Below are 12,488 nucleotides of genomic sequence, written 5' to 3' on the forward strand. Positions count from 1 at the left end.
TTAATTTTTGGAAGTCATAAAGATTGACTAAATATACAAATAAAATTGCGAGTGATTATCAGTCATCATCAGATTTGTAAGTTACATGTATCTTGCATTTTTAATAGTAGTATTTATTCTTCGTAGAGGCTTTTTAGCATATTCAGACTCAAGTTAAAATAATCCAATACCCTTTAAGAAACAGAACAGTAAACATAAATGTATTTAACAATTTCCAGGGTTTAACAACTACAGTATTGGTATGTTCACAGCTTTCAGGAATGGTATTTTTTATCAGTTCTCCAGCAGACTGTTCATCATTGTTTTTCCACAATACCAAGTACAGTGCCTTGTACATAAGTTTGTCAAAAAATATTTAGGGAAAATTTAAAAAATTAACACAGATATAATTAATATTCACTTCATACATGTCACGTACTTATACTTTATATGGTGGAGAGTCCAGGCCTGAGTAGGGCTCTGTCCTGGATCGAATTGTGTCCCCCCAAAAATATGTTTCAACTTGGTTAGGCCATGATTTCCAGTATTGTGTGGTTGTCCTCCATTTTGTGATTGTAATTTTATGTTGAGAGGATTAGGGTGGGATTGTAACACTACGTTTACTCAAGTCACCTCCCTGATCCAAGGTAAAGGGAGTTTCCCTGGGGTGTGGTCTCCACCACCTTTTATCTCTCAAGAGATGAAAGGGAAGCAAGCAGAGAGCTGGGGACCTCATACCACCAAGAAAGCAGCACCAGGAGCAGAGCGCGTCCTTTGGACACGGGCTCCCTGCGCCTGAGAAGCTCCCCGACCAGGGGAAGATTGAGGACAAGGACCTTCCTCCAGAGGTGACAGAGAGAGAAAACCTTCTCCTGGAGCTGACACCCTGGATTTGTGCTTGTAACCTACTAGACTGTGAGAGAATAAATTTCTCTTTGTTAAAGTCATCCACTTGTGGTATTTCTGTTATGGCAGCACTAGATGACTGAGACAGGCTCTTTTCCTTTTAGTTTGGGAATATTTCATGCCAGTGTTCATATTTGGAGTTCTATTTTGTTTTTATTTTTCTACCAGGTGAAAGAATGTTGACTTGGTGAGGTATGGGAGATGGTACTCCAGCCATTTGCTACTGTCTCCAAAGTGCTTTTCTTAGGATTATTTTATAGTTCCTTTGCGGGTATTTATCATCTCTCCAACTAGGTAATAAATTCCATGGAAGTAAAGATATTGTTACTTTTTGTTATATCCTCTGTGACTCAGACAAGAACTTCTTGAGTAACTGAAGGTATGGAAAAAGAATGTTAAATAAATTATCCATCCAAAAGCAGAGGAAGTGAGTAGGAGGCAGAGAGATTGTTACCAGGTGGAAACCCCAGGTTCTGCTCAGCATGACTTGCATTGGCCAACCAATGAGAGACTGAGGTGGGAAGGCAGAAAAGCACCTTAATTTTGTTGCACAAGAAAAAGAGTCAGTTGGAGCTGCTCCTGCCAAAACTGCTCCGTGAGGGCGAGGACAAAGGTAACTTTTAAAGGGTTTACAAATAGGAAGTTCATACAAGTTGCATCAGCAACATTCTTTTTGTAAATTTTGTTTTGTACTTTAGATGAAGGTTTACAGAACAAACTAGCTTCTCATTAAACAGTATACATGTTGTTTTATGATATTGGTAAACAACCCCACAACATGTCAACACTCTCCCTTCTTGACCTTGGGTTCCTGATTACCAGCATTCCTATCCCCTCCTGCCTTCTAGTCCTTGTTCCTGGGCTGGTGTTCCCCTTTAGTCTCGTTTTGTTTTATGGGCCTGTCTAATCTTTGACACCCATGTGCCTGTCAGTTTGTCGTACTACGGGGGCTTGCGTGTTGTGGTGATGCTGGAAGCTATGCCATTGGTATTCAAATACCAGCAGGGTCACCCATGGAGGACAGGTTTCAGCTGAGCTTCCAGACTAAGACAGACTAGGAAGAAGGACCCAGCAGTCTACTTCTGAACAGCATTAGCCAGTGAAAACCTTATGAATAGCAGTAGAACATTGTCTGATATAGTGCTGAAAGATGAGCCCCCCAGGTTGGAAGGCACTCAAAAGATGATTGGGGAAGAGCTGCCTCCTCAAAGTAAAGTGGACCTTAATGATGTGGATAGAGTCAAGCTTTCAGGACCTTCCTTTGCTGATGTGGTACGACTCAAAATGGGAAGGAACAGCTGCAAACGTCTGTTAATAATTGAAACGTGGAATGTACAAAGTATGAATCTAGACAAATTGGAAATCGTCAAAAATGAGATAGAATGCATAAACATCAGGATCCTATGCATTAGTGAGCTGAAATGGATTGGTATTGGCCATTTTGAATTAGACAATCATATGGTTTACCATGCAGGGAATGATAACTTGAAGAGGGTGATGTTGCATTCGTTCTTAAAAAGGACATTTCAAAATCTATGCTAAAGTATGACACTGTCAGTGATAAAATAATATCCATAAACGTACAAGGAAAAGCAGTTAATACAACTTTTATCCAAATGTATACACCAACCACTAAGGCCAAAGATGATGAAATTGAAGATTTTTACCAGCTTCTGCAGTCTGAAATTGATCGAACATGCAGTCAAAATGCATTGATAATTGCTGGTGATTGGAATGTGAAAGTTGGAAACATAGTTGGAAATTATGATCTTGGTGATAGAAATGATGCTGGAGATCACATGATAGAGTTTTACAGGACTGACGACTTCTTTATTGCAAATACCTTTTTTTCACCAACGTAAACGGTAACTATACACGTGGACCTCGCCAGATGGAGTACACAGGAATCAAATTGACTGCATCTGTGGAAAGAGACGACGGAAAAGCTCAATATCATCAGTCAGAACAAGGCCAGGGGCCGACTGTGGAACAGACCATCAATTGCTCATATGCAAGTTCATGTTGAAACTGAAGAAAATCAGAATAAGAAAGCCAAAGTACAAACTTGAGTATATCCCAGCTTGAATTTAGAGGCCACCTCAAGAATAGACTTGACGCATTGAACACTAATGACCGAAGACCAGACGAGTTGTGGAATGACATCAAGGACATCATACATAAAGAAAGCAAAAAAAGAAAGCATTGAAAAGACAGGAAAGAAAGAAGAGACCAAAATGGATGTCAGAAGAGACTCTGAAACTTGCTCTTGAAAATTGAGAAGCTAAACCAAAAGGAGAAATGATGAAGTAAAAGAACTGAACAGAAGATTTCAAAGGGCGGCTCAAGAAGACAAAGTAAAGTATCGTGATGACATGTGCAAGGAGCTGGAGATAGAAAACCAAAACCGAAGAACCCGCCTGCTCGGCATTTCTCAAGCTGAAAGAATTGAAGAAAAAATTCAAGCCTTGAGTTGCAATAGTGAAGGATTCTATGGGGAAAATATTAAATGATGCAGGGAGCATCAAAAGAAGATGGAAAGAATACACAGAGTCATTATACCAAAAAGAATTGGCTGATGTCAACCACTTCAGGAGGTAACATATGATCAGGAACTGATGATACTGAAAGAAGTCCAAGCTGCACTGAAGGCTTTGGCAAAACAGAAGGCTCCAGGAATTGACGGAATACCCGTTGAGATGTTTCAACAAACTGATGCAGCTCTGGAAGTGCTTACTTGTCTATGCCAAGAAGTTTGGAAGATAGCTATGTGGCCAACCAACTGAAGAGATCCGTATTTATGCCTGTTCCCAAGAAAGGTGATCCAACTGAATGTAGAACAGTATCATTAATATCACACTCAAGCAAAATTTTGCTGAAGATCATTCAAAAGCTGCTGCAGCAGTGTATTGACAGGGAACTGCCAGAAATTCAGGCCGCATTTAGAAGAAGACACGGAACCAGGGATATCATTGGTGATGTCAGATGGATCTTTTTATTTTTATTGGCTGTGGAAAGGCATTTGACTGTGTGGATCATAACAATTATGGATAACATTGCGAAGAATGGGAATTCCAGAACACTTCATTGTGCTCATGAGTAACCTGTACATAGATCTAGAGGCAGTTGTTCAGACAGAGCAAGGGGATACTGCGTGGTTTAAAGTCAGGAAAGGTGTGCGTCAGGGTTGTATCCTTTCACCATACCTATTCAATCTGTATGCTGAGCAAATAATCTGAGAAGCTGGACTATATGAAGAAGAATGGGGCATCAGGATTAGAGGAAGACTCGTTAACAACCTGCTTTACACAGATGATACAATCCTGCTTGCTGAAAGTGAAGAGGACTTGAAGCACTTACTGATGAAGATCAAAGACCACAGCCTTCACTGTGGATTACACCTGAACATAAAGAAAGCAAAAATCCTCACAACTGGACCAGTAGGCAATATCATGGTAAATGGAGAAAAGATTGAAGTTGTCAAGGATATCGTTTTACTTGGATTCACAATCAACACCCTTGGAAGCAGCAGTCAAGAAATCAAGTGACGTATTGCATTGGGCAAATCTGTTGCGAAGGACCTCTTTAAAGTGTTGAAAAGCAAAGGTGTCAGCTTGAAGACTAAGGTGCGCCTGACCCAAGTCATATTTTCAATCACATGATATGCATGGGAAAGCTGGGCAATGAATAAGGAGAACTGAAGAATTGACGCCTTTGACTTGTGGTGTTGGTGAAGAATATTGAATATACCATGGACTGCTAAAAGAATGAACAAATCTGTCTTGGAAGAAGTAAAACCGGAATACTCCTTAATAGCAAGGATGGCGAGACCATGTTTTACACACTTTGGTCATGTTGTCAGGAGGGATCAGTCCCGGAGAATGACATCAAGCTTGGTAAAGTACAGGGTCAGGGGAATAGAGGAAGAAAGACCCTCAATGAGATGGATTGACACAGTGGCTGCAACAATGGGCTCAAGCATAACAACGATTGTGGACATGGCACAGGACCAGGCAGTGTTTCATTCTGTTGTACATAGGGTCGCTATGAGTTGGAACTGACTCGACGGCATCTAACAACAAGAACAACGACAAGAATTCTTGGCCGAAGGGTGAACCTCAGGAGTGACTTTTATTACTGAGCTAAAAGGGTGTCCAGGGACCACACTCTCAGGGTTTCTCCAGTCTCTGTCAGGCCAGTAAGTCCGGTCTTTTTTGTAAGCTAGAATTTCGTTCTACATTTTCTCTTGCTTTGTCCAGGAACCTCTATTGTGATCCCCATCAGAGCAGTCAGTGGTGGTAGCTGGGCATCATCTAGTTATACTCAACTCAGTCTGGTGGATGCTGTGGTAGTTGTGGTCCATTAGTCCTTTGGACCAATCTTTCCCTTTTGTCTGTGGTTTTCTTCATTTTCCCTTGCTCCCGAAGGGGTGAGATCAGTGGAGTATCTTAGATGGCCGCTCACGGCTTTTAAGACCCCAGACACTGCTCACCAAAGTAGAATGTAGAACAATTTTCCTTATAACCTATGTTATGCCAATTGATCAGCAATGTTCTTAATCATATTATACAGGCACTATGGAGTTTACATGTCACTTCATGCATCACAAGTCTGAGAAAAGGAAACAAATCTAATGCAAAGCTCTGTGTGTGAGGAAGGGTGGGGGAGGGTGGGGGTGGGGAGGGAAGCCAAGCAAAGGAAACAGGACTCTAAGGCGAAGTTGCTTGAGGCAGTGGCCTGGGGATCTCTGCCTTAAGATTAATTGGTTACTCTAAAGAAGAAATTTGAAGTGGAAGGGGAGAGTCTGGGATGTAATTTAAGGCACCGCTATCTAGCAGTGAGGGAAATGTTCTGTATCTGCGTTGTAGCCACTTGCCATATGTGACTATTTAAGTTTACATTTACATTAATTAAAACTAAAAATATATTTCCTCAGTCACACTAGCCACCTTTCAAGTGCTCGATAGCCACATGTGGCCATTTTAGTGGACAGTACAGGTATAAAACATTTCCATCATCACAAAAAGTGCTTTTGAGAAGCTCAGATAGAAGGGAAAGAGGTGGTAGTAGGAAGTCAAGGAGAGAGAGAGAATGGTCAGCGTGGCAAAAGAAATGTTTGTTTTTGCATCATTAAAGATAGGACTTTTAATCAAATCATCCTCTGTTCTTGGAACACACATATTCACAGCCGAACTTTAGTTTTTCCTCATAGGCCCATGGGTGACCAGGTTTTAACTCCCTCTCTCCCTCTTCCAGGAGCCTGGGTATGTTGACTGCCTTAAAAACATGCCAATGGTGTTTACCACAGGGAAGTTAATGGGAGGAGTTCTCATCTGTGAATGTTTTAGCAGGATATACCTGAACTGCCCGGATTGCTTATAATAAATAAACTTGGAATTTTTGCATTTATGAGATGCAGTTTGTAAACTCTTCAACCTGTGTGATTAAGGGAGTATAAAAACTAAGAAGTCTCAAAGCTAAATGACTTCCTCTGAGCTGACACATACCATATAAAGAAAAAAAAACAAGCCCAGTGCCATCGAGTCGATTCCGACTCATAGTGACTCTACAGGACGGAGTAGAACTGCCCCATAGAGTTTCCAAGGAGCGCCTGGTGGATTCAAAGTGCCGGTGCTTTGGTTAGCAGCCGTAGCACTTAACCACTATGCCACCAGGGTTTCCACATACTGTATATATTGTTAGAACTCATCTGTTACTCCCAAAACAGGGTGTGTACCATTGAGGGAAAAGGAACAATTACGAAGCTGGGTCTGAAGGGGTCAGAACCCTTCCAGAGAGTAATTCTGTTTCCCTCTCTGGTTTGTGCTTGTATCCTTTGCTAATCATTACTATCATTTGGCGTGGGAAAGAACCTATGATTAGTGTGAGTCAACTTGGATAACCCAAACCTTTGTGGTAACCTAGTTTACCAAGTAATTTTAGATAATGGGAAGAGTTGCTTCTTGCATATTTTTGGTCAATTTATTTTCTTCCACTGTGGATAACCCTTGGTCTCTTTTAAGAAAAGAGAGTTTTATTGAGCAAACAATTATCAAAATTCTACTAGGTACAAAGTACTGTGTTATTAGTGCCAGGAAATTTAAATAGAACAAATAAAGAAATGCTTTCCCTCCCCCTGCCCCCCCAAAAGAAGAAAAGCTAAAAAGAAGGTATCTTTGTCCTTAGGAATCTAGATGTGGCTGTATTTGCTAAGTGCTATTCCAAATGAACAAACACTGTTTTGACTTCGTTGTTTAGCGTCTTTGCCTTTTTTTTGATGTTACTACAAATCTAACATTTGGTGTTAAATGAGAGGAGAAAGGGAACTACCTAAGTTTATATACATATTATATTTTTTACACTTTTAGAACAACACTGAAAAGTAGCTATTACTATGACTTTTCTACAAACAATAAAACTGTTGGTTAAATAACTTGCCCTGAATTGTTAATCAAGGTAGGATTCAAAGCCTATCTGTCAGACCCCGAAACTTATAATCTTTGCCTTAAAAGAGTGCGTTCTTTGGGGGTCCTTCAGGTGACCTGTTAACTGAACGGGGTTACCAGGCAACTCAGGGAAAAAATAGGGAAGAGACACAGGTGAGATTAATCTGATTTTGTTAGTGAAAATTTATTATTTACAATTTGATGAGATTAGGTAGACTGTTTTTGCCAGTCCCTCCTGGTTTCTCAGTGCTATTTCCTGTCACTTCAGAAGGAAGGGGGCCCTGCTTCCACTGCCAAGCTCCCTATTTCCCTCTCTTCTCCTCTTGTAGGGGTAAGGCAGTGGTACTTACTGCCTCTGGGAATGTGTGTGTGTCAATGTGAGTAAGAGGCAGGTGGGCTGTGTGTTCTCTGGGATCTTTTTCCCACAGAAAGGGTCTCTATGTGTCTAAAACGTTAAAAGGCTGTGCTTAGGGTATGAGTGCCGCTGCTTTGCCTCAGCAACATCAGAGAAGGCGAAGACCTTCAGGAAGATAACTGTAGGAATGTAAATGCCAGAGTTATAGGAAACTGGCAGTTTCCTTGGAGCCCCAGGGCAGGGCAAATGGTTAATGCGTTTGCTGCTGACAGAAAGGTGGGAGGGTTAAGTATAGTCCGCCCAGAGGTGCCTTAGCCTGGCAAATCTACTTCGGAAAAACCAGCTACTGAAAACCGCGTGGAGCACAGTTCTACTCTGACACTCGTGGGGTCGCCATGAGTTGGAGTTTACTTGGTGGCCACTGGTTTAGCAGTTTCCTTACAGTAGTCTGTGTTCCAGAGACAATCTGGCAGGATTATGAATATTCTGTAACCCTGTAGGAAATGTGCATAGGCTGGATATAAGGTTAGGTGTTTATGCTTTCTTTTTTTTAAACTGGCAATTGAAATTAATTTCATTTTCTCTAAAGCAGTATTCATTCATATGTTACTAAGGCCCTCCCATAAAGTTGAAATAAAATCATATTTAAAATGTGTCTCAACTGTCAGTTTTGGCTTTAATATTTAGTGGCTAATAACTGCTGTGTAACTGTGCAAAATAGCTGTGATAAAATAAGACATGAATTCAAATGAGGTATATGTAGCCATTTTTTCCTTTAGAAAATGTTTTATAAATTATTATTATATCAATAATAAATATTTAACATTTACAGATAAAAATGGAAAAGGCTGCTAAGCAGAAAGGAAAAGCACCATTGTCATCAACTACAAAACCTTCATGAAGACTATTGAGGAAATTAAAACCAGTATTTTTTTTTTATCCATATAGATCTTTTTCGTGTTTATTTAAATGTAATAATATCATTTATTTTCTCTCAAGTAATTCTTTTACTGTGTAAAACTCTTATTTCCCTAATTTATTTAAAGAAGTGAAAATATATTACTTTTGATTTACTACTTTGTATATACTTTTTATCTCTCCTAACAAATGAGGTTACTTTTATATGAATCAAAACATGCAAGTACAGTAAATATTTTTAGTTTATCATAATTTAGCTTTTTTAGGCTGTTTGAAAAATTAAAGATGTCATTGAACATTTTGAACAAATATGTAGGGGCCTTTTTTTCATTCAAAATAGTAGGATAAATCCTTAATTTTTTACTTTTCCAACTTTGTAATGTTGGCCTATGCTTTAAATAAAAAGTTGTATCTTGAAACTATCAACCTTTTTTTAGTGGTATCTACTGATTTTTAAGTTTTGTTGTTAATTGTATTTCTATATAACTGTATTGGACACCTCTTGTGTGCTGAGTTCTCTTTCAACTGAACAAGCACTGTTCTTGCTTTTGTTTGTTGTTTAGCATCTTTGTTCTTTTTGATGCTTGTTACTCCAAGCATCAAAGTCTTCTTGGCCCCACCTCTTAACTATGGTACTGCTGTGAAACACTTCCAAGTGTACTTCAGATGGCTTCACTAGGGAGCCATTTGTCAACTCATTGCCTTGGGCCCATGTCATGATTCCTTCTTTCTTTCCCAGGGATGCTCTGACAGGTGGCTCGAGATACTCGGTATAACCTGTCTGCATCATACATGTGCAGCCCTAAGGTTTGGGGAGCTAATGACCTTGACCAACTGGGGTGTGGAGCCAACGGATAAATGCTCCCCATTTTATCTGCTGGGAAGACAATTCTAAGATGCATTTTATAACCTTCCTCAGAAAATCATCTGGGACTGAGCACTAGTCATCCATAGCAGTGACTGACTCAATTATACAACTCAGTTATTGTTCTCTTTTTCCCTGTTCACTCCTGTATCCCTCACTCAGATTCTTTCAGATCACTTCCCAGATAAATTACATGTAATGTAACGAAATGGCTTAGGCTCTGCTTTAGGCACCAGGAATGGCCTTAGAAAGCAAACCCTTAGGATGGGATTCTGTGACTGGATCAGTCACTGGACAGATGGGATAACTGGTGGTAAGTGGGGCAGTGATACCTCCTAGCATGCAGGAGTGTCACAGTTACTGCAGGTGGGAGGTGAAGTGTTAGGCTATGCATAGTTGTGGTGTTAAGACTTGAATGGGAGTTGGAAGAAATTATAAAGATCTAGGTACTGGTTACTTATTGATAGCTGCTTTAGAATCCTTGAAAAAAGAAAATGGCTTAGGCTCAGGTTACCCACCTATCAGTTTAAACATGGGGTGAAAGCCAGAGTGCCTCTATAACGCTCTTGAAGGAAAACCTCATCTGCAGCTTCAGGACAGAATGTGCTGACAATCGGGCCAATGTAATACAGCAAAGGTGGCAGGGCTACAAAGGGAACTGAATGTACAGCTTCAGTAGTCTACCCATGTCAGCATGCTGACAGGATAATAATGGAACTCTCAACTATGGGTTGAGGACATTTGAGTTGTTGAGCCAGAGAATCATGAGTTCTCAGGTTTCTTTGGATTTCTGCTCTGACAGACGCAGGCTTCTTTGCTAGCGGAAACCAGCTTGTCTTTGTGTGGAGATCCTGCAAAGACTTCTTTTTTTTTTTTTTTTTTTTATTGTGCTTTAAGTGCACAAGTTTACAAATCAAGTCAGTCTCTCACACAAAAATTTATATCCACTTTGCTATATACTCCTCATTGCTCTCCCCCAATGAGGCAGACTGCTCCTTCCCTCCACTCTGTCTTTTCGTGTCCATTCTACCAGCTTCTAACCCCCTCTTCCCTCTCATCTCCCCTCCAGATGGGAGATGCCAACATAGTCTCAAGTGTCTGCTTGATACAAGAAGCTCATTCTTCAGCATTTTTTTTTATCCCGTTGTCCAGTCCAATCCCTGTCTGAAGAGTTGGCTTTGGGACTGGTTCCTGTCCTGGGCTAACAGAAGGTCTGGGGGCCATGACCACCGGGGTCCTTCTAGTCTCAGTCAGACCATTAAGTCTGGTCTTTTTTACAAGAATTTGGGGTCTGCATCCCGCTGCTCTCCTGCTCCCTCAGGGGTTCCCTGTTGTGTTCCCTGTCAGAGCTGTCATCGGTGTAGCTGGGCACCATCTAGTTCTTCTGGTGTCAGGCTGACGTAGTCTCTGGTTTATGTGGCCCTTCCTGTCTCCTGGGCTTGTAATTACCTTGGGTCCTTGATGTTCTTCATACTCCTTTGATCCAGGTAGGTTGAGATCAATTGATGCATCTTAGATGGTCCTGCAAAGACTTTATCTGAGGTAGTCTTATTGCCACATGATACTTGTCCTCCTCAAGACCCACTCCAGCTACCTCATTGACTCCAAACTCTGATGATTATAGAGTCAGGTCTCAGTATACCCCAAATAGGGAAATACAGCCCTCCCTCTAGGAGAACAGGTTATACTCTGAATGAACTGCAGATCCTGGTTAATATGTATTGGCAGGAACCCAGGAAACATGCCTGGTAGTAGATCTTGAGAATGTTGAATCAGGGGGTGTCTTGGTAAGATATAAGGCTTGATAGGGAAGAGTGACATGGGAGCACTCACTCATGATTCCGGCTTTAATGCCCTGGTGAGGATGTCTGGAGTCACTCCTAACATGCAGCTAGGAAGCTCCTTGATGATAAATGATGGTGTATAGAAGATGTGGTAGAAATGCCAGGTGTTACTTGGCCTGGTATTGAGAAAGGGATGAAAAGGCTCAGGGAAATGGGACTATTAATGGATTTATTATTTAAGACTGGAGAAGCTACCACCTGTCTTCCCCGGGAAGATCCAGATGACACTCATCACCAAGGCAATAAGAAATGTTATGATGAGGGGCTTACTGGCAACTTTGACAAGCTTGGCAGTGGCTGACCTCTACAGACTAGAATTGACAGGAAACATAGCCATGGAACTTGGCTCCCTGGTTTCAATGTAGGAGATGGAGGACAGGCTGTGGAACTTAACTGTCAGAGGCCCAGTGGACATAATTACCTTAATAAGCACCAAGCTAAGGATCTGTAAAGAAGGCTAATAGATCATGATGTTCTAAGGGGCAGAACAGAAGGACAGCTGATAAGGGTGTTGTTTGACTTATATAACTGCAACCCTCCCCTACAAAAAAATTGAGAACTGGTAAGCAGAAGACAAGGAGCCCTGGTGGCACAATGGTCGAGTGCTCGGCTGCTAACCAAAAGGTTGGCAGTTCAAACCCACCAGTGGCTTTACTTGGGAGAAAAGACCTGGTGATCTGCTCATACAAAGAGTACAGCCTAGAAATCCCTATGGGGCAGTTCTACTCTGTCATGTAGGGTTGCTATGAGTCCAAATCAATTCAACAGCACACAACAACAAACAGAAGGCTGACCTAACCATGATAATGAAAAACTACAGTTCCCCACCCAGGTTCCAGATCTAACACAGCTCAGATCTAGAGCCCACTGATGGAAGGCAGAGCCCAGATCCCCTTGAGAAAGGGTCTTCAAGTATATATGATAAACATCCCTTGGATCCTTCCTCAAGGAAGCAACATTTACTTATCAAGCCCAGTGATAAATGAAGTTCTGGCCCAAGTCCATCTCACAGTGGATACGATGGTTCTGTCACCACTCTTTATTTCTACACTCCCTAAGTACATATAATTGGGTAGATATGCTTAGAAACCAGGGCTTCCAACCAGTTCATTCTGGTTCAAACCCCTGCTAAGAATTTGCATTTCACCCCAAATATAGTGAATTAGAATCTACATTTT

At 41.1% G+C, this 12,488-nt stretch overlaps 1 protein-coding gene across 4 annotated transcripts in view; it reads left to right on the top strand.

Annotated features, from left to right (window-relative positions):
- FAM221A (family with sequence similarity 221 member A) overlaps positions 1-9,046 on the top strand; it is a 39,108-nt gene extending 30,062 nt beyond the window's left edge. For 2 of the 4 annotated variants that reach the window (XM_023544349.2, XM_064290079.1), the window contains exon 7: positions 8,516-9,045. In XM_023544349.2, the coding sequence (XP_023400117.2) occupies positions 8,516-8,584 (69 nt within the window). In that variant the 3' untranslated portion in view covers positions 8,585-9,045. Of the gene's footprint in view, positions 1-677; positions 5,512-8,515 lie in introns of those variants that run through there. The other 2 variants (XM_064290078.1, XM_064290077.1) reach the window with 2 other exon arrangements.
- Positions 9,047-12,488: the final 3,442 nt, after the last annotated feature.

The sequence above is a fragment of the Loxodonta africana genome, chromosome 8 (genome assembly GCF_030014295.1).
Source record: "Loxodonta africana isolate mLoxAfr1 chromosome 8, mLoxAfr1.hap2, whole genome shotgun sequence".
Classification (NCBI taxonomy): domain Eukaryota; kingdom Metazoa; phylum Chordata; class Mammalia; order Proboscidea; family Elephantidae; genus Loxodonta; species Loxodonta africana.